At 48.2% G+C, this 19,581-nt stretch overlaps 4 protein-coding genes across 10 annotated transcripts in view; 1 reads left to right on the plus strand and 3 right to left on the minus strand.

Annotated features, from left to right (window-relative positions):
• Positions 1 to 1,572, plus strand: part of LOC117981896 (uncharacterized) — a 1,940-nt gene extending 368 nt beyond the window's left edge. The window contains exon 2 of the mRNA XM_034968143.1: positions 1 to 1,572. This exon is cut by the window's left edge and continues 217 nt beyond it. Coding sequence (XP_034824034.1) covers positions 1 to 1,572 — 1,572 coding nt within the window.
• A 2,672-nt stretch (positions 1,573 to 4,244) lies between these two features.
• On the minus strand, positions 4,245 to 12,414 carry LOC138402206 (retinal guanylyl cyclase 2). 5 transcript variants are annotated; one of them, XM_069498096.1, is made up of 9 exons: positions 10,987 to 12,414; positions 9,088 to 9,349; positions 8,638 to 8,931; positions 8,236 to 8,563; positions 8,013 to 8,153; positions 7,746 to 7,938; positions 7,177 to 7,619; positions 6,772 to 6,905; positions 4,245 to 4,912 (listed from the first exon to the last, which is right to left on the minus strand). In XM_069498096.1, the coding sequence occupies exons 1-9, from the start codon at positions 11,932 to 11,934 to the stop codon at positions 4,371 to 4,373; spliced, it is 3,285 nt and encodes a 1,094-aa protein (XP_069354197.1). In that variant the 5' UTR covers positions 11,935 to 12,414; the 3' UTR covers positions 4,245 to 4,370. The 5 variants fall into 5 exon arrangements, 4 of the variants coding, with proteins under 4 accessions (XP_069354197.1, XP_069354199.1, XP_069354196.1 ...); XM_069498097.1 differs by having other exon boundaries at positions 4,370 to 4,723; positions 4,804 to 4,912; positions 8,638 to 9,349; XM_069498098.1 differs by lacking the exon at positions 8,638 to 8,931.
• LOC117981897 (uncharacterized) lies at positions 12,413 to 13,287 on the minus strand. The gene is made up of 2 exons (XM_069498437.1): positions 13,041 to 13,287; positions 12,413 to 12,774 (listed from the first exon to the last, which is right to left on the minus strand). The coding sequence occupies exons 1-2, from the start codon at positions 13,285 to 13,287 to the stop codon at positions 12,413 to 12,415; spliced, it is 609 nt and encodes a 202-aa protein (XP_069354538.1).
• Positions 13,225 to 17,719, minus strand: LOC117981898 (thialysine N-epsilon-acetyltransferase-like). 3 transcript variants are annotated; one of them, XM_069498099.1, is made up of 4 exons: positions 17,448 to 17,719; positions 17,125 to 17,176; positions 16,336 to 16,933; positions 13,225 to 13,351 (listed from the first exon to the last, which is right to left on the minus strand). In XM_069498099.1, exons 1-4 carry the CDS (start codon positions 17,544 to 17,546, stop codon positions 13,297 to 13,299), a joined length of 804 nt encoding a protein of 267 aa, XP_069354200.1. In that variant the 5' UTR covers positions 17,547 to 17,719; the 3' UTR covers positions 13,225 to 13,296. The 3 variants fall into 3 exon arrangements, with proteins under 3 accessions (XP_069354200.1, XP_034824036.1, XP_069354201.1); XM_034968145.2 differs by lacking the exon at positions 13,225 to 13,351 and adding an exon at positions 14,858 to 16,249 and having other exon boundaries at positions 16,728 to 16,933; positions 17,448 to 17,707; XM_069498100.1 differs by lacking the exon at positions 13,225 to 13,351 and adding an exon at positions 16,069 to 16,249 and having other exon boundaries at positions 17,448 to 17,715.
• Between the last annotated feature and the right edge of the window lie 1,862 nt (positions 17,720 to 19,581).

The raw sequence follows: 19,581 nt of genomic DNA on the forward strand, positions 1-19,581 counted from the left end.
ATTGCTCAAATGGAGCAACAAGCCGACCAAGTCCTGACCCGTGTGTATGAGTGGGGCCTCGCAAATAAGCTGAAATTTGCACCTCACAAAACAAATGCGATGGTAGTAACCAAGAAGCTTAAATGCGACACCCCTCACATACGCATGGGTGGCACTCAAATAGAAATTGTAAACAAAATTAAGATTTTAGGCCTATTGGTAGATAACAAATTAACATTTAATGATCATGTAAAGGCTGTGTGCCAGAAAGCTACCAATATTTACAAACCATTGGCAAGGGCAGCAAAAATTAACTGGGGACTGAACTCTGAGACTATCAGAACTATTTATGTGGCTGTGATTGAGCCCATTATCATGTACGCGTCCAGTGTATGGGCACCGGCCACACGGAAGTTGATGACACAAAAGCGGCTAAACACGGTTCAGCGGGGTTTTGCCCAGAAAATCTGCAAATCGTACCGAACCGTGTCACTGAACGCAGCACTTCTGCTGGCCGGTCTCATACCACTTGATTTACGGATACAAGAGGCGGCTCAGCTTTACGAGGCCAAAAGGGGCCGACCGCAGCCCATACTGAATGGCAGGGAGGTCGAAGAGAGAGTATGTTTCCTGAACGCCCCGCATCCCGCAGAGGAGGCTGTCGTGGGGTTCCGGTGCTTAGAGGACATGGAGGAGGCCACCATCGCAGACTATGACATGACCGGTCTGAGGATATTCACAGACGGCAGTAAAATGGACGCCGGAGTGGGTGCAGCTCTCTCGTGCTGGAGGGATGGAGAGGAAACTCTGAGTAGGAAGTTTCGTCTCGAGCCTTACTGCACAGTGTTCCAGGCAGAGCTGTACGCAATCCTTAAAGCAACAGAACTGGCTTTAAAAGACAAGGACTGCTCGGTGAATATCCTCAGTGACTCCAGGTCCTCCTTAGAAATACTGAGCTCTGGAACCTTCCACCCCTTGGCTTTTGACATTAGGAGAAATTTGGCTCTTCTGAGGGCAAAAAATAAGAGGGTCAGCCTCTTCTGGGTGCGAGCTCATGTAGGGGTGGCCGGGAATGAAAGGGCTGACTTCTTGGCCAGGGAGGCTGTCACAAAGCTCAAGACCAGGCCGGCTTATGACAGTTGTCCAATTTCATATATAAAGAGATGCATAAGGGAGGACACTGTCATGAAATGGTCTGAGCGTTACAGGGAGGGTGTGACAGCCTCCCTGGCCAAGACCTTCCTGCCGTCAGTGGAAAAGGCACATAAAATTCTGAAGAAAATTAAGCTCACACCCCTTTTGGTCCAAATCTTCAGCGGACATGGCGGGTTTTCGGAGTACCTACACAGGTTTAAGTGTAAAGACGGTCCTGGCTGTGTCTGTGATGAAACGGTCGATGAATCAATATTGCACTTACTCATCGACTGTCCACAGCACAGCCGAATCCGAGAGGACCTCCACCAACAAATTAGGGTGGAACTGTGTAGGGACTCCGTCCCCGCCATTCTGGAGTGCGACGCAAGTCGGAGCTTATTCCTGCTATTTTGCTCTAAAATAGCAGGAATAGCTATTAAGAGGAACAGAACAGGGTGACAAGGACACAATGTTGTCCAGTATTATAGAATACGACGATTAACATGGGTCCAAATTAAACTGTTCTGTTCCTTTCAAACAGTCGCGAAGTTCGTACAGTCTGATAAAACTAAAACTAAAAAAGGTCTCTGACATTATGTCAGGGGAAGAAGCTGCCTAAATAGAATCCGAAAAGATCTATTTAGTAATTAAAAAAAAAAAAAAAAAAAAAAAAAAAAAACCTAACCTAACCTAACCTAACCTAACCTAACCTAACCTAACCTAACCTAACCTAACCTAACCTAACCTAACCTAACCTAACCTAACCAAACCTAACCGCACCAAACCTAACCGCACCAAACCTAACCGCACCAAACCTAACCGCACCAAACCTAACCGCACCAAACCTAACCGCACCAAACCTAACCGCACCAAACCTAACCGCACCAAACCTAACCGCACCAAACCTAACCGCACCAAACCTAACCGCACCAAACCTAACCGCACCAAACCTAACCGCACCAAACCTAACCGCACCAAACCTAACCGCACCAAACCTAACCGCACCAAACCTAACCGCACCAAACCTAACCGCACCAAACCTAACCGCACCAAACCTAACCGCACCAACCTAACCGCACCAAACCTAACCGCACCAAACCTAACCGCACCAAACCTAACCGCACCAAACCTAACCGCACCAAACCTAACCGCACCAAACCTAACCGCACCAAACCTAACCGCACCAAACCTAACCGCACCAAACCTAACCGCACCAAACCTAACCGCACCAAACCTAACCGCACCAAACCTAACCGCACCAAACCTAACCGCACCAAACCTAACCGCACCAAACCTAACCGCACCAAACCTAACCGCACCAAACCTAACCGCACCAAACCTAACCGCACCAAACCTAACCGCACCAAACCTAACCGCACCAAACCTAACCGCACCAAACCTAACCGCACCAAACCTAACCGCACCAAACCTAACCGCACCAAACCTAACCGCACCAAACCTAACCGCACCAAACCTTGCGGTTTATATAAACACCAACTTTACAAAGTTACGTTTGCTGTTTTTCTCATACGAAATACTCAGAAACTACTACACCTTAACTTGGTTAGCTTTATCTCCTATAGTTATTATTTAATAATTTCCGATAAAATTTTAGATATTAGATAATTTTAGGGGGCTACTCTAGAGCAAGATTTTGAATTTTCAGGTCAGTAGTTTTGATGGAAATCTGTTTTAGCCGAAATCAGGTAATGGCATTGATTGACTTATTTCTCTTAATTTTTTAGTTCGCTTTAGTTTTGAGTATTGATGTTTGCTTTTTTATAAATATAACAAATTTTAAACTGCTTTTTGTCTTTCTTTAATGATAATTTTTGTGTTTATTTTTCGTGACTCTTATAAGAAAGAAAGAAGAAAGAAAGTTTTTCATAGTAGCAACTATACTTATTACAGTATTAGTAGATGTTGTAATGTATACCTACTTGCAACGCTATAGTATGTCATAGACAAACTTTTAGATTGCTACCGTTTTGTTTTCTTGACAAATTGTGCTTTTGCAGTGACGCCAGTTTGTGATGGTCAGAAAAAAATAGTATTTACTGACACAGTTTTAATGACTTAAAGGCGAGTATAAAAATCGTTTCACATTGCTTTACATGTGGAAATGAATAGGTTTTATAACAGAATACTGCAACAGTGGGTGAATTTGAAATAAAAGTCGAATCGTATGAAGTTTTAGGTTTAGGTTACCAATTTCTTGATAACCATTTCTTAAAATTCTTGACGTCAGTACATGGTAAACTCATAAAGCTGTGTTCTAAATGTTAAATTCTTTGTACTAAGTATACTTTTATTAAATATATTGGGATTGATTATTATTACTTAACTACGCAATTGGTAAAAAGCTGTTATTTTGACATCACAAACAGATCTTTCAACTCATTTATTTGTATGGATGCTGTTATCAGGAGCTGAACGTTAAAAACGCTTGACCGTTTAAGCAAGAAAACCCTTTGAAGTATGAGTTTTTTGTCTTAAAACAACATATTATGCCAAAAAAATTAGCTGTGCAACAAATTTAGAAGTTATTATTTTGTTTTCTAGAACACTTGCATAAGTTTCTGAATGTGAATTTTTAAGATTTTCTGTTTTAGTTCATGTTTTATTACGGTTTTCTAACTGTATTCTTATTTATTGTATAATAAAATTATGTATCTACTTAACTAATGATGATTTAGAAAAAGTTTGAATATTGAGTGTACAGCCCAATACAGCCTTACATTTACCATTTAATGACATTTCGTGACAAAACCATTTCCTAACTATTTCTTGACGTACAAGTTTTTTGAATATGACTCAATAACAATGATTAAAATTATTAATTAGTATACTCTGTCAACAATAATTAGTTTCTTATGTATAAAACGGGTACATACCACGATTAATTTTTGTTTTTATTTGTCGATATTTCAACCCAGTTGCACGGGTCGTGGTCACGACGGGACTGCGGTGCTGTGGGACGGTGGGACGGGTCTCGCAGCACCGCAGTCCCGTCCCGTACCCGTTTTATACATAAAAATATGTCGTTAAACCACGAAACAAGCTTAAAATCATTAATTAGTTTCTTACTGTAAGTATTTGAGGGGATAAGATACAACCAATAAAACAGCTCGTAAAGATAAAAGAGTTTAATAAAGAAAAGATTAAAAAATACACAAATCGTCCGAGATAAAAGGATATTTACATCGGAGACGCTCTTTTAGTAAAAATATTTCTCGACACGAGCTAAATATTACAATCTACGTAAATAGATAATCACAACGACATTCACGATATCTAACGTGGAAAGAGACATCGACCGAGCTTGCACAGAGCTCCGCTACGAAAATTATTGTCGGGGGGGGGGGGGGGGGGGGGGGGGTGTGTCCGGTGACGTCACCACGCCGACACGTCGAGCGTGGACACCACACGGCGCGTGCGGTAGCGCGGGGGCGCCGTGCGCATCGGCGCCGCGCGCAGCGCCAGTGGCTCCAGCGGCGAGACCGCCGCGTCGGGGGGCGACACGCCGTCCTCGGCCGCCGCGGCCGCCAGCGCATCGCCGCGCTCCAGCGACCACTGGCGCCGCAGGCCGCGCGTTCCGCCGCCGGCCCAGCTGCGGACACGACACGACGCACGTCAGTACGAGAGAGAGCGGCGGAGGCGGGAGCGGCAGGGGCGGCGGTCGGCACCCACCGGTCGGGCGCGTCGGCCACGGAGGCGGCGGAGGCGCGCAGGTAGCGCGCGCGGCGCAGCGCTGCGGGCGGGCTGCTGGCGGCCGACGCGGCGCCCGGACACTGCCACGCTGCGGACGGGAGCGGCTCGTCAAACGTCAAACGTTACACTTTTAATAAATACTACAGTACGCGGCAGAAAATAATGTACATCGGCCTTTAGCATACGTTTCGGCTTTGTGGAGCGTTGTCTCCGTCACTCATACCTATATGACGTTTAGTCGGTCTGGACGACAGATACAAGTTGTCTCCGTCACTCATACCTATATGACGTTTAGTCGGTCTGGACGACAGATATTACAATGCTCTACAAATCCGATACTAAAGGTCCAAGTACATTATTTTCTGCCGCGTTATTCTCTTTTGTAACAATTAATATAACCTAGCAATACTTAAGTTTAAAATTCCCTATTAAACTTTGACTATTATATATTCTGGCGTAAGTAAGTAGCTGATATGATGGCAGAACAAGATGAATCAGGCTGAAGCATTTAAATAAGTATCGTAAAACATTTAATGTATATGTGATGTATGTGACGGCGCATCACAACTTGACATACAGATTATGACGGAGGAACAGGCATATTAACATTGAAATGGCTAAACTGCTATCCCACTTCTGATGTAGGCAAGACACCACCAGAAGGATGTGATTATGATTGAGATTGAAGACTAAACCACTAAACTAAACCTTAGGTAGTGGTTAGCCGGATATTATGTCAAATGACAACATTATAGATTAACCGAGTCTAAGTAACACCACCTAGGTCCCTACCTACACCGGCTCCTCCATCCCCACACCGGTCCCAGACCAACCAGCTAACCTAGCACACCACAACTAATAGGTACCTCAACCAACTGAAACTACATTAGGTTACAACAACAATTCTAAAACCTACAATATGACACCCCGTGTCTTTTGAGAACTGCTTCTGGCCAGAACCAGACGAATAATGTAACACTACGCACAGCGTGTTCGATTTTATAGTCTCACAACGATCGCGACGGTGGGGACGATGCCGTGATGTTCAATGAGCAATCTTTTTACAACTAAAGACGGCGCTGCCGGCATATATGTGATATATCATTATTAAAGAATAAATAAAATGAAACTAAATTGGCTGGCATATTGTGCACAAGGGAGCAGGTAAACTGACTTGAGAAAACAGTAGAGGTCTTTCGTAAGCTCAACTACTTGCCTACCTTCAAGAGATCAACTTATACTCGGGAGTCGGGAGGCGCACCCGGGACCACCTCCTCCCCTCTTTACTGAACGAGTTCCCAGGGACTGTGACTTGTGATACACCAAATGAATATGACAAAACAAAACAAAAAGAACTCTGAAGGAGTTTATGTTGAATGGTGGGTCAGTGTGGTATCGGGCGACCTCCTCTCTGGCGGGTGCAGCGGCCATCAGCGCCGAACGGGCCAAGAGGCGCAAATATGAAAACCTCGATGGGAGCTTCATATTTGTGCCTTTTGGTGTGGAGACCTTGGGGCCGTGGCGGGGGCTCGAGCTCTTTTTGAGGAAATTTCGAAAAGGGTTATCGAGTCAACCGGGGACCCGAGAGCTGGCAGCTACCTTGGACAAAGAATTAGTTTGGCCATCCAAAGGGGTAATGCTGCCAGCATCTTGGGTACAATGCCTCGCTGCGGTGGTCTCGATGAGGTTTTTAATTTAATGTTGTTTTTTTTTAAATTTAAGTTTACCTAATTAGATAATATTATGATAACGTATGTAGAGTATTAAAATAACATGTATTCAATGTAGTAGTTCAATATAATAAGTATTGAGGTACGTGGCGCAGGATGGGACTCCAGCATATAGACCCATGTGGTTCAAGTTGTGGTTGGAGCCATTCATTGTAATAATATGTAAATATTTTTCCTGTGTAATAAGAATAAATAAATTCAAATAAAAAAAACTAACCGAACTTGTCTGCCGCAGGACAGGGGTCGGAGCCCTGGCGCTCCACGGGCGGCGCGGCGGCTGGGCGGGCGGCGCGGGCGGGCGGCGCGTCGCCCTCGGTCTCCCCTTCCGCCTCGAACAGCACTTCTTCCGTCCTGCGCGAGCGATGTCATGCAACAGCCGCTGAAGTTAGCTCCGCCAGTAGACATTCAAAGTTACAATAGTTCGTACTGAGCTAGACGTTGCCACAATGTTGGGGACTGTTGACAATGAATTGTGTAAAGTTCTAGCGACAGACTTAACAATTTGCTTCCCTCATACGAGGGCGTGGAGGAGGAAACTTGCCAATTTCTTAATTTTGCCGTTGTTCATATGCAACTCCTAGCCTAGCGCTAGCCAGCCAGCCGAGCCAGTCGACATACGTACTCGAGCGGCGGCGGCGCGGGCAGCGGCTTGTCGAAGCCGTCCTTGCCCAGCAGCCAGTAGGTGAGCATGGCGCCCTTGCCCTTGACCTGCGTGAGGCCGCGCGCGCGCAGCCGGAAGCCGCCCGCCGCCGCCAGGCGCGCCGCCGTGGCGCCCGACAGCTGCACGCGCCACGCCGCGCCCGACGACTCCATGCGCGCCGCCGTGTTCACGGTGTCGCCGAACAGGCAGTAGCGCGGCATGGTGAGCCCCACCACGCCGGCGCAGCACGCGCCCGAGTGCAGCCCGCTGCGCAGGTGCAGCGGCGCGCCGGGCAGGTGCCGGATGCGGAAGCGGCCCGCCAGGTGCAGCAGGTGCAGCGCCATGGTGGCCACGCGCTCGGCGTGGTCGGCGCAGCGCTGCGGCAGCCCGCCCACCACCATGTACGCGTCGCCAATCGTCTCCACCTGCGACACGCGCGCGTCAGAGCTGGTGCGGGGGGGGGGGGGAGAGGCGGGCAGGTGGCGGATGCGGAAGCGGCCCGCCAGGCGCAGCCGGTGCAGCGCCATGGGGGTCGGCGTGCGGGGAGCTACCTTGTAGACGTGGTACTGCTCGATGGCGGCGTCGAAGGTGGTGTAGAGGTCGTTGAGCAGGTCCACCACCTGCTCGGGCGTGGAGCGCGCCGCCAGCGCCGTGAAGCCCACGATGTCGCTGAAGTACACCGACACGTCCTCGAACGTCTCGGGCTCCACGCGCAGCCCCAGCAGCAGGCGCTCCGCCACCGACCTGCGACACACAGCAGCTCGTCACGCGCCCGAGCGACACGCACGTTTGACGTCACGCGGGCAGCAGCTGCTCACCGAGGCAGCATGCGGTTCAGCAGCTGTTCCGTCTTCTTCTTCTCCATGTCGAGCTGCTCCGTGCGATCCTTTATTAATTCTTCTAAATTATTGCTATATTTTTCCAACATCTCAAACATGGAGTCCACGATGTTTGTTTTTCTGAAAAATCAAAAAGAGAGACACGAGTCAGAGAGAGTGAGACATCCGCTGCGGATCAGGTTCGAGCGCGAAGGGCGGGTACCTGCCGCGGTGCATGTGGCGGAACAGGTCCAGCAGGCGCGCGAAGTCGGGGCGCAGGTCGGGCTGCTCGCTCCAGCACTGGCGCATGACGGCCACGGCGTCGGGCGGCGCGGCGCCCAGCGACACGGACGGCCGCACCAGCGGCGGCGGCCGCCGCAGCTTCTCCACGATCTCTTCCGGCGACAGCGACAGCATGCAGTAGGGCTCGCCGCGCACGATCACCTCCTGCATGACGATGCCGAACGAGAACACGTCGCCCGCCTGCGTGCCGCCCGGCACCGCCGCCGAGCTCGCCTCGCGCAGCAGCTCCGGCGCCGTCCACAGCAGCTCTGCAACAGAGGCACGTGACGCGACTGGAGCCCTCCAGCGGGGCGCGGGGCGGGGGCGGGGGCGGCCTACCGACCTCGGGCGGTGCGCGGCGGGTAGGGCAGCGCCTGCGCCGCGGCCAGCGCGGGCAGGCCGTAGTCGGTGACGCGCAGCACCCAGCGCGCGTCCACGACGCAGTTGCGCGAGGTGAGGCGCGCGTGCAGGCGCACGGGCGACTGGTGCAGGTAGCGCATGCCGCGCACCAGGTCCGTGAGCAGCGACAGGCGGAACGTCCAGTCCAGGCCGATGTCGTCGGCCACCAGCACGTCCTCCAGCGAGCCGCGCCCGCACGCCTCCCACACCAGCGCCGGCCGCACCTCCGTCAGGCAGCCTGCACACGGGGCACGCGTCAGAGTGTACTTCATGTGTCGCAGGCTCTGCATCACCAGCAAGATGTCGACGGTCTTGCGGCGCAGCTCGAGCGTGGCGGCCGGCAAGTACTTCATGTGGACGGGGTCGCCCTGCACGATCACACCATTCAACTTACCGATGAAGGGGTTCAAGTTCTCGTGTCGCAGGCTCTGCATCACCAGCAAGATGTCGACGGTCTTGCGGCGCAGCTCGAGCGTGGCGGCCGGCAAGTACTTCATGTGGACGGGGTCGCCCTGCACGATCACACCATTCAACTTACCGATGAAGGGGTTCAAGTTCTCGTGTCGCAGGCTCTGCATCACCAGCAAGATGTCGACGGTCTTGCGGCGCAGCTCGAGCGTGGCGGCCGGCAAGTACTTCATGTGGACGGGGTCGCCCTGTGCGATGATATCATTCAGTCTCCTATGAGCTGACTAACTTTCTTTTTAGGGTTTTGTTATCTATAATATGGTTTTATCGTGGGACAACAAGTTTGATTTGATATCAGTGATATTTAAAAGAATTTGACTCCATTCTGATTTGATATCAGTGATATTGAAAAGAATTTGACTCCATTCTGATTTGATATCAGTGATATTGAAAAGAATTTGACTCCATTCTGATTTGATATCAGTGTCTGATTTGATATCAGTTTCTTATTTTTCTTGTTTTATGTAATATTTAGTAGGTATTTAATATTTAGTACTATTGTAAATTGCAGTGATTTTTTTATTTTTTTCATGTTTGTATTTTTAGCTTTAAGTTAACTGGTAATCCCGCACTTGCAAACCTTTAAAATGCATGCCGGTTTGCCAGTAATTGGGTGTACACTCTAAATTTTTTCTCTGTGAATTGTAATTGTTATTTTATAATATTATGTGTACTATCTGTTGGCAAACCAATAAAATGAAATAAAATAAAATATTGATAAGAATTTGACTCCATTCTGGAAGGAGCGATCAAACACTAAACAATAATTTTATCACCAAAATAAAAAAAAGCTTACGACACCCAGATTTTATGAATCAAATTTTAAGAATTTAGATTATTTTTTTGAAAGTGTCTGAAACTGCACATAACTTTTTTTTTTTTTTTTATTTATTTTTTTTATTTAGACAAAAAAAAAAGCGAATAATTCACACCACACTTCCAGACCAAAGCACTAGACAAAAAGCCGCGACTGGTGTTGGCAGTTTGCAGCCCAAATAGACCGTAGTCTGTGCTAGGGCTGACAAAGTTCATCGACCTCATTCATACTATATTATATTATATTATATACTATACTATATTTATACTATACTATATATATATATTCATACATTACTAAAACTATATTTTATTTGGTGCAACAGTGTTAATGCATACGGAGTTTAGATATATAATTTAAATAGATAGGATAAGTTGTAATAAGTTAAGGCATTCGTTTCAACAGATCTTGTCATAAAGACGTTTAAAATTTTCAAAAGAGGTTTCTAGGAGAAATTTCTTTATATAGAATTTAAGTTTTTTCTTTAAGGATGGGCGCTGGGCACATAAAATCAGATTAGATACCTCCAGCGGAAGGTTATTGAATAGTTTTGGTGCCGCAGCTGTAAAATGTCTACTCGAGAATCCAGACGTTCGTCGGGGAACTGAACATCTTAGTTGCCTTTGCCTACGGTGACTGGGAGTTTGCTCGATTGTGAAGTTGTCTATATATTTTGCCATATACATTGTTATTTGCCAAATGAATATTTTTCTTGGGGTTAGTACTTTACTTAGCTTAAATAATTCTTCCGTAGGAAATCGTCGGTTCTTTTTTAAGATAATTTTGAGATTAAGTTTTTGAGCCTTATTTAGTTTGTCTAGTAAAGTTGATCCACATGAGCCCCAGGCTATAATGCCATATAATATTAACGACTGAGTTAAAGAGCAGTAAACTCTTAACAGTAGGTTAACACTCATAATGTTTCTTAAATTATTGTATATATAGCTCAAGCTTCGGACTTTTTTAGTCAGCAATAACTAGGTATAATATTATAATTGTGGCGGCCACCTTGTACCGCGTGCGGGCGTCGGGCGCGAGGCGCGAGGCGCTGCAGGTGGAGGAGGGCGCCGAGGGCGGCGGCTCGGGGCGCCGCAGCAGGTCGGGGCGCGGCGCCTCGCGCAGCTCGTGCAGCTGCTGCAGCCAGCCCAGCATGCTCTCCATGCCCTCGCCCACGCGCCGCTCGTCGGCTGGGAACGCGAAGTCGGCGGCGGCCAGCACGGGCGAGGCGCGCGGGCGGCGCGGCGCTCGGCGCAGTGCGTTGCGCCGCGAGCAAACCGCGGCCGCCGCGCCCGCCGCCAGCGCACCGCCCAGCGCGCACGCCGCGCACAGCGCCAGCGCAGTCGTGGGCGGCGCTGGCCCGCCGTCGGCAACGCGCACCTGGTCCGCGTCGGGCGCAGCGCGCGCCTCGCCTCGGCGCCGCAGCTGGAGCTCGCCAGTCGCGTCCACGGCGACGCGCGCCGCCCAGCGCTCGGGCGCGCCCAGCGGCTGGCGCGCCGTCACCGCGACGCGCGCCGCACGCGTCCACGTCGCACGCCCTTCGATGACTGTACTTTTATACAAAAAAAAATTGTAACGAAATATCTCCACCCCCGTCCGCCTCGCCTCCTCGTGAAGGAGAGCAGCTTGTAAAATCTCCTCGTATACAGATCGCGCGTCAGAATCGATCTCGAGTTCATCGCTCAGAATCAGCAAGCGATCGTTCGGCGCATCGTCGTCGAGCTCACCGGCGGGCGCGTCGCTGCGCTCGGCCGAGCTCGAGTTCGCTTCGGTACCGTTGCGCTGCGGAATGGGGTGCGAGCTTCGCGTTGCGTTCTCGCGCAAAGACTGCTTGGTTGCGCTCTTCGAGACCGCGTTCGATGATCTCTCTGCAGCTCCGGTCTCGGTCCCGCGGTGAGTCGATCGCAGAGGAAACGTTTTCCGAAAAGATTCAAAGTAAGCCGATACGAAAACGTCCATCGCAGAGTCCGGAGTCGGAAGCGATATCCCATCGGGCTCGTCGCGCTCCGACACCGACTCGTTAGTGATCCTGGCAGCGGGCTCAGCGACGCGCAGCAGCAGCACGTGGGCGTGCGCGACGCGTCGCCACGTCGCCGCGGGGACCGACGAGTCGCAAAGGATAAGAACTGAAAAGAATTAGATATCCAACGCTTACTTTCGTTGAAACAAAGTTATAACGTCGTTCTCAGATAATATCTGTGTAGGTCGAGGCGTTGATTGACGATCGGGCAGAGGTCCCGACCCTCAGCGGCAGTCAGTGGGGACTGCCGGCAGAAGTGAAAACTTAAAACTATGAAGCGATACAGTGGGTTTCTTTATTTTCAAATTAACTACATTACTATTAGCCTGCAAAGGGAAAGCTTGATTTACGATCCAAACGCGTGGCACAAAACTATCGGGGAATCACCCACTGCTCAAGCTCAGAGCGCGTGGCCGGCTACTGACCGTGCGGAGCCCGCGCGGAGTCCCCCGGCGGCCGGCGCACCGCCACGCCCGCCGCCGCCAGCGCGCGCTCCGCCTCCAGCAGCGCGGCTTCGCACTCGGGCGCGGCGCGGGCGGGGGGCGCCACGAGCGCGCGCCGCCAGCGCAGGCGCAACGCGAGGTGCGCGAGCACGGCGCCGCGCGCGCGGGCCTCGCCGCACGGCGCGGGCTGCGGGCGGCGCAGCGCGGCGGCGGCGGCACCCACGGCCCCGCACACGCGCGCACCCAGCCGCCCCGCCACCGCCGCGCCGCCGCCCGCGCCCAGCGCCGCGAGCGCGCGCCGCGCCACCGTCGCCTGCCAGCCGGCTCCGCACGTCTCTGCGACACGATATTTGGGCTGAGCGAGAACCAGGCCTCGGGCGGGAGAGTCGCAACTGAGACCGCGCCGCCGACCTTGCGGTTATATGTAGAGGCCGAAACGCGGTCGGGCGTAGATTGATTTAATTAGCTTTAAGGTTTATTGTAGTGTAGTGATCAAATAAAAGTTTTGTTTCTTTTATTTGTTTCCGTGCTTGCTCGACGGCTCTTGTTAAACTGTACAGGCCACAGGTAGGCGATGGTGACGTCACCGGTCGCGAGTGTACCTTCGTGGCCGAGCAGGCGGTAGGCGGCGGGCAGCTGCGACGCGCGCGCGCTCTCGGCGGCGTAGCGCTCCAGGCGGCCGAGCGCGAGCGCGCGCGCGTCCAGGGCGCGGCACGCCGAGCGCGCCACCAGCAGCAGCGGCGCGGGGGGTGGCGCGGAGGGCAGCGCGCGCGCGCTCAGCAGCAGCAGGGCTGGCAGCAGCGTGCGCGCGCTCAGCAGCAGCAGGGCCGGCAGCAGCAGCGCGCGCATGGCGCGTGGTCACGTGGGGTGCATGGCGACCGCCTGCTGGCCCGTGAACCGCACCCTCCACCTTCTACGGAACACTAGTAGTATTTTAGTTATTTTAGTTTTATTTTATTTAAAATACGATTGTAGTGCGGAACCCTCAGTGCGCGAGTCTGATTCGCACTTGGCCGGTTTTTTACTTACCTACAACGAAGTGCCAAGCTCTAGCGAAACATGAAAGTGTGGCGTTTGGGAGTAAGTATCTATGTTAATAACACGACGCGCGACGTATGTTATTCAACAGCAGGTTGCTGTGTAGCAGTATAGCAGATAATCCGGAGCGGGATGTGGGTCTCTCGGCCCCAGCACGAGGCGTGCTACGCGAGGCGGGAGCGCGCGCTCGCCGGCCACTGCCGCCGCGTAGCGCGCGCTCGCCACTGCGCACGCTCGTAGCGCCGCGCCGCCGCCGTAGACGCTACGTAGACGCTGTAGACCTTCAACGGCACCCCGATTGCCCCGAGCGACGATGTGGGGTCAGCAACTCAGCACTGGCTTTGTATAACGGTAGGTATTCACAAAGTTCTCGACATAGGTAGACATGGGGCTAATTCTGAGCACAACCTAATTTTAGAGTATTCGCATGCTCTTCTTACTAATGTAATATGAAAAGGACAGACACAGTTCGACAGTTTTAAATTAAATTGTATTGTGCACTAAAATTTAGAGTCTTTAAATGTGAAAGTCATGTTTCGTTCCTTTTTAGCCTTAGTAAAAAGAAAAGGATGCAGATACTCTAAATTGAGTTTAGAGAGAGACTAGAGAATCGGGGCCTTGGCGTTCCTAAATTTAAATGTTTGCGTGGACTACATAAACAACTCCCTACTTTACTCCCAGCCCAATCCGTCCCTAGTTTCAGCTGTGCAATCATAGATCAGTCGGTCAATCAGTCATCTTCTCCTTTTGTAACATACTAGCTGATGCCGGCGACTTCGTCCGCGTAGAATTAGGTTTTTAAAAATCCCGTGGGAACTTTTTGATTTTCCGGGATAAAAAGTAGCCTATGTGTTAATTCAGGGTATATCTATCTCCATTCCAAATTTCATCCAAATCCGTTCAGCCGTTTTTGCGTGTATGAGTAACAAACATCCAAACATCCACACTTTCACATTTATAATATTGAAGATTATCGTCCAAGAACAGACTATGTAGGTATACCTAGGTATTTGAGTAAGATTGCTATCGGTATTTTGTCGATTCGATTATATTATAGTACAGTACAGAGGTACAGTACAATGGTACAGTACAGAGCTACAGTACAGTGCTACAGTACAGTGCTACAGTACAGTGCTACAGTACAGTGCTACAGTACAGTGCTACAGTACAGTGCTACAGTACAGTGGTACAATACAGTGGTACAATACAGTGCTACAGTACGTACAGTACTGTGAGAAACTACTTAGTTTTCTTTCTTCTAAATTCATTCATTCATTCATTCATTCATCTTAAGAAATTGTGGAATATTAAAATTATTTCAATATAATATAATATTATTCGGGTATGACAAAAATAATAATAATATAGTTCATATTGTTAAATCATTTTTATTCAAATGTAAGTATAAAATATAGAATATTATTACCAATAAATATAATTATTATTAATATAATACCAATTTATTAATAATATTATTATTTATAACTTTATTTTAGTTTTAATTTAAGGTTGTTTTTGGTAGATTTAAGTTTATTAATAGTTTATTTGTTAACCATTGATAATAAAATAAAAAAAAATAAAAAGAAATGTGTTATTTATATTATCGCCCATTCGAGTAAATAAATGTGGCTCTTTAGCATGTTTCCCAACGAGTCACACCCAGAGTAACAATGTGACTCGTTGGAAATTCTAATGGATAAAAAGGTTGCAGCTAGTTTTATTTTATTTTATTTTATTGGTTTGCCAACAGATAGTACACATATTATAAAATAACAATTACAATTCACAGAGAAAAAATTTAGAGTGTACACCCAATTACTGGCAAACCGGCATGCATTTTAAAGGTTTGCAAGTGCGGGATTACCAGTTAACTTAAAGCTAAAAATACAAATATGAAAAAATAAAAAATAAACACACTGCAATTTACAATAGTACTAAATATTAAATACTTAATATTACATAAAACAAGAAAAATAAGAAAAATTACGAAGAAGCATACGAGTTTATAATGCAGCATCAATATACTGATGCAGCATTTTTTTGTACTGCTGCAAGGAGAGTGAATGAGGATCTATTATCATATTTTTCGCAGTTTTAAAAAGATTATTATGTTCGCGACATATTCTAATCAAGACAATTGTTTTCTCCTAAGTTTGTTCTGCATCCCCTTATAATATAAGGCTTGTACGTAGAAAATCGCGAATTTTTACGGGGCACAGAAAAAAATATTTTGCGTAAAATGTTTGGGCAGTCAATTTCATAATTTAAAATTTTGAACAGAAGTACCTGATCGGATACCCAGCGTCGGTTTTCAAGTGACATTTAAAATAGCTCAGTCTTTGCCTGTAAGATGTTAATTCTGCTTTTTTACTCTGATGTACCGTTAACAGAAAAAGGAATCGTTTTTGAACCCTTTCTATTCTTAATATGGGGTCTTTATAGGAGTTACAGTGTGACTCCATGGTAAAAAAATCGATGACACTGTCGAGTGTGACCACCGTCGAGTTGGGAGTCCACCTTTTTGGGTGAGTAGATATATGAAAATGAACTAGTCGTGGTTGTGGTCGGGGCGGTCGGGCGCGGCAGAGGGCAGCAGTGGCAGCAGCTCGCCGCGCGCGACCGCCTCGATGCGCGCGCGGTCGAGGCGCAGCGCCGCGCGGCCCTCGCTGGCGGCCAGGTCGCGCGCGCCGAGCCGCGCGTAGAAGCGCAGCGCGCCCGCGTTGCTGCTCATCACGTGCCAGTCGATGCGGTGCACGCCGCTCGCCAGCGCCATCTGTGACGTCACAACAGTCTGAACTGGCCCCACGAGCAGTGAACGCACGTACAGCTCCTCCGCGTAGAGGGCGCGGTAGTACCCACCTCGCACAGCTCCCGCAGCAGGCGGCGGCCGACGCCCGCGCCGCGCCGCTCCCGCCGCACGTACAGGTCCTCCACGTAGAGGGCGCGGTAGTACCCACCTCGCACAGCTCCCGCAGCAGGCGGCGGCCGACGCCCGCGCCGCGCCGCTCCCGCCGCACGTACAGGTCCTCCACGTAGAGGGCGCGGTAGTACCCACCTCGCACAGCTCCCGCAGCAGGCGGCGGCCGACGCCCGCGCCGCGCCGCTCCCGCCGCACGTACAGGTCCTCCACGTAGAGGGCGCGGTAGTACCCACCTCGCACAGCTCCCGCAGCAGGCGGCGGCCGACGCCCGCGCCGCGCCGCTCCCGCCGCACGTACAGGTCCTCCACGTAGAGGGCGCGGTAGTACCCACCTCGCACAGCTCCCGCAGCAGGCGGCGGCCGACGCCCGCGCCGCGCCGCTCCCGCCGCACGTACAGGTCCTCCACGTAGAAGGCGCGGCGCGTCCAGCTGGAGTAGGCGCGGCTGCACAGCGCGTAGCCCGCCACCTCGCCGCCGACCTCCGCCACCAGCCCGAAGAACCAGCTCGGCGAGCTCGAGAACCCGTCCTCGATCAGATCTGACGACATACATCGTGCGATGCAGCCTGCATACTTCCCGTGTCTTAAATATTAGCAATACGCCTAATTGTGCCGTTGCTATTATAATTTAGGCAGGCGTTTCAAATAAATTATTTGACTACTTTTGCTTAGCTTTAGTAACTAAAAGTTAGTTGATCCACGACTTGTTAGTTAACAAACCACCGTTTACCTTTCACGCTGAGCTTCGGCCCCTCTGGCATCCCCTCGAACGCCGCCAGCTCCTGCAACATAAAACAATTGTCGTCCGGTCTATCTATTTGTAGGTACCTAATATGTAATATTTTAATAGTAGATACACCCACCACCCATAAGAAGCTCTTACTCTAAGGGTCTTACCTACCATAATACTGAAAAAAAGGGTTACCGAGAGGTTACTAAATCTTTTGTCTCGCTCTTCACGTAAATAAAAAGTGGGTCGCCTGGCGCCACGCCACAGCACGCTCGCCCATAGCACATAGAGTAGGAGTGTCGAGACGAGGTCACATCACTCACGTGGATCATGCGGTGCACGACGGGCACGTCCTCCCGGCGCATGGCGCGCACCGTCACCTCGCCGTCACTCGCCGCCGCGGCGCACGCCTCCGACGTCATCCCGAGTCGCCGCGCTGCCAACTATAACCTATCACGATCGCGACAGCTCGCAGCCGACGCACGTGCTCGACTACATGCCTAGTTAGGGTATATCTGTTAGCACGTATGTGGACTAGGTACTATGGCAGCTGATAGCGGTGCGATCGTTCCGTGGTTGCACATAGATGACGCTGTAAGCGCAATTATTCATTATGTACAGACTGCAGATCATCGGATTGATTATTACAAAAAAAATAAAAACCGACTTCGTTACACAAACACTAAAAATTGAAAAATAATTTAATTTATTACCGATTATATTATGTATACAAGAGTTAATATAGTTCCATAATAATACTTTTTGGTGCCGGTACCAATTAGCTTTAGCTGCGCGAATCGTCTAGACTTCATATTTTTATGGGACTCCACAATGGCACCTCATTGGCACCGACCCCAAAAAATATTATTATGGAACTATATTAACTCTTGTATACATAATATAATCGGTAATAAATTAAATTATTTTTCAATTTTTAGTGTTTGTGTAACGAAGTCGGTTTTTATTTTTTTTGTAAAAAATTTTTATTTCACAATTTTTAGTGGCCCCATGGAATTATGCTATGACTGGTTAAAAATCTACTGTTTACTAAGCTATTACACTGATCGCGAGCAATTTACTCTTATCCGTTGAGGAGTTCCAGTATCTATCTTCGAAGATGTTCATCAGATCTTCACCAAATTGAAATGGGACCAATTTTGAAGTATACCCTTTCAAACAAAAAAAGAATTTTCAAAATCGGTCCAGGCGTTTTCGAGTAATCGGGGAACATACATAAAAAAAAAAAAAAAAAAAAAAAAAAGATTCCGACGAATTGAGAACCTCCTCCTTTTTTTGAAGTCGGTTAAAAACAACTCTATCTTTAATATATCTTCAATGATTGATTTTGATATTTATCTTACCCTACGGCTACAAGCACGGTATAGACCAGACCAGACACAGATAAAAATTTTTTTACAAAAAAAATAAAAACCGACTTCGTTACATAAACACTAAAAATTGAAAAATAATTTAATTTATTACCGAATATATTATGTATACAAGAGTTAATATAGTTCCATAATAATACTTTTTGGTGCCGGTGCCAATTAGCTTTAGCTGCGCGAATCGTCTGGACTTCATATTTTTATGGGACTCCACAATGGCACCTCATTGGCACCGACCCCAAAAAATATTATTATGGAACTATATTAACTCTTGTATACATAATATATTCGGTAATAAATTAAATTATTTTTCAATTTTTAGTGTTTATGTAACGAAGTCGGTTTTTATTTTTTTTGTAAAAAAATTTTATTTCACAATTTTTAGTGGCCCCATGGAATTATGCTATGACTGGGTAAAAATCTACTGTTTACTAAGCTATTACACTGATCGCGAGCAATTTACTCTTATCCGTTGAGGAGTTCCAGTATCTATCTTCGAAGATGTTCATCAGATCTTCACCAAATTGAAATGGGACCAACTTTGAAGTATACCCTTTCAAACAAAAAAGAATTTTCAAAATCGGTCCAGGCGTTTTTGAGTAATCGGGGAACATACATAAAAAATAAAAAAAAAAAAAAAAAAAAAAAAAAAAGATTCCGACGAATTGAGAACCTCCTCCTTTTTTTGAAGTCGGTTAAAAATAGTTTTGCCTGTAAATTTTCGTTTTGTGTCGTGATTAATGCAAAAGTAAACAACAATTTTTTAATCAAAAGTAAACAATATAATAACAAGACTTTAAAAAAAATCTATTTTAGATACCTAATTAAATTCTGATTAAAATTATATTTTAATTTGGCAGCAATCCTTTAATGGTTATTAAGATATGGGTGTTTTAATGTTGGCAACAAGCTAACTGTTTCAGAATCTTTTATAGAGGATTTAAAGCATGGGTGTAGTACTTGGACGATCTAACCTAAGGACGCGCCTCGCATGATTATTCCCCTCTGTCAATAGTAATGGATTTTTAATCCACTGCGTTTATAAACACTGTTTGCGGAATCGATTTTGTCA

This window comes from Maniola hyperantus, chromosome 4 (genome assembly GCF_902806685.2).
Source record: "Maniola hyperantus chromosome 4, iAphHyp1.2, whole genome shotgun sequence".
Taxonomy (NCBI): Eukaryota; Metazoa; Arthropoda; class Insecta; order Lepidoptera; family Nymphalidae; genus Maniola; species Maniola hyperantus.

Bases quoted from the DNA above. Each gene is read 5' to 3' on its own strand.
- LOC138402206 (XM_069498095.1), bottom strand. From the start codon at position 11,934: ATGGACGTTTTCGTATCGGCTTACTTTGAATCTTTTCGGAAAACGTTT. The intron at 9,350-10,986 runs GTGGCCGCCACA...ATCATCGCACAG, and splicing joins ACGCCCGCACGCGGTACAAG to GGCGACCCCGTCCACATGAA. The intron at 7,620-7,745 runs GTAGCTCCCCGC...CGCGTGTCGCAG, and splicing joins AGCAGTACCACGTCTACAAG to GTGGAGACGATTGGCGACGC.
- LOC117981897 (XM_069498437.1), bottom strand. From the start codon at position 13,287: ATGCGCGCGCTGCTGCTGCCGGCCCTGCTGCTGCTGAGCGCGCGCACG. The intron at 12,775-13,040 runs GTACACTCGCGA...ATCGTGTCGCAG, and splicing joins CCGCCTGCTCGGCCACGAAG to AGACGTGCGGAGCCGGCTGG.
- LOC117981898 (XM_069498099.1), bottom strand. From the start codon at position 17,546: ATGACGTCGGAGGCGTGCGCCGCGGCGGCGAGTGACGGCGAGGTGACG. The intron at 17,177-17,447 runs GTGAGTGATGTG...TTTATGTTGCAG, and splicing joins TCGTGCACCGCATGATCCAC to GAGCTGGCGGCGTTCGAGGG. The intron at 16,934-17,124 runs GTAAACGGTGGT...GTATGTCGTCAG, and splicing joins GCCGAAGCTCAGCGTGAAAG to ATCTGATCGAGGACGGGTTC.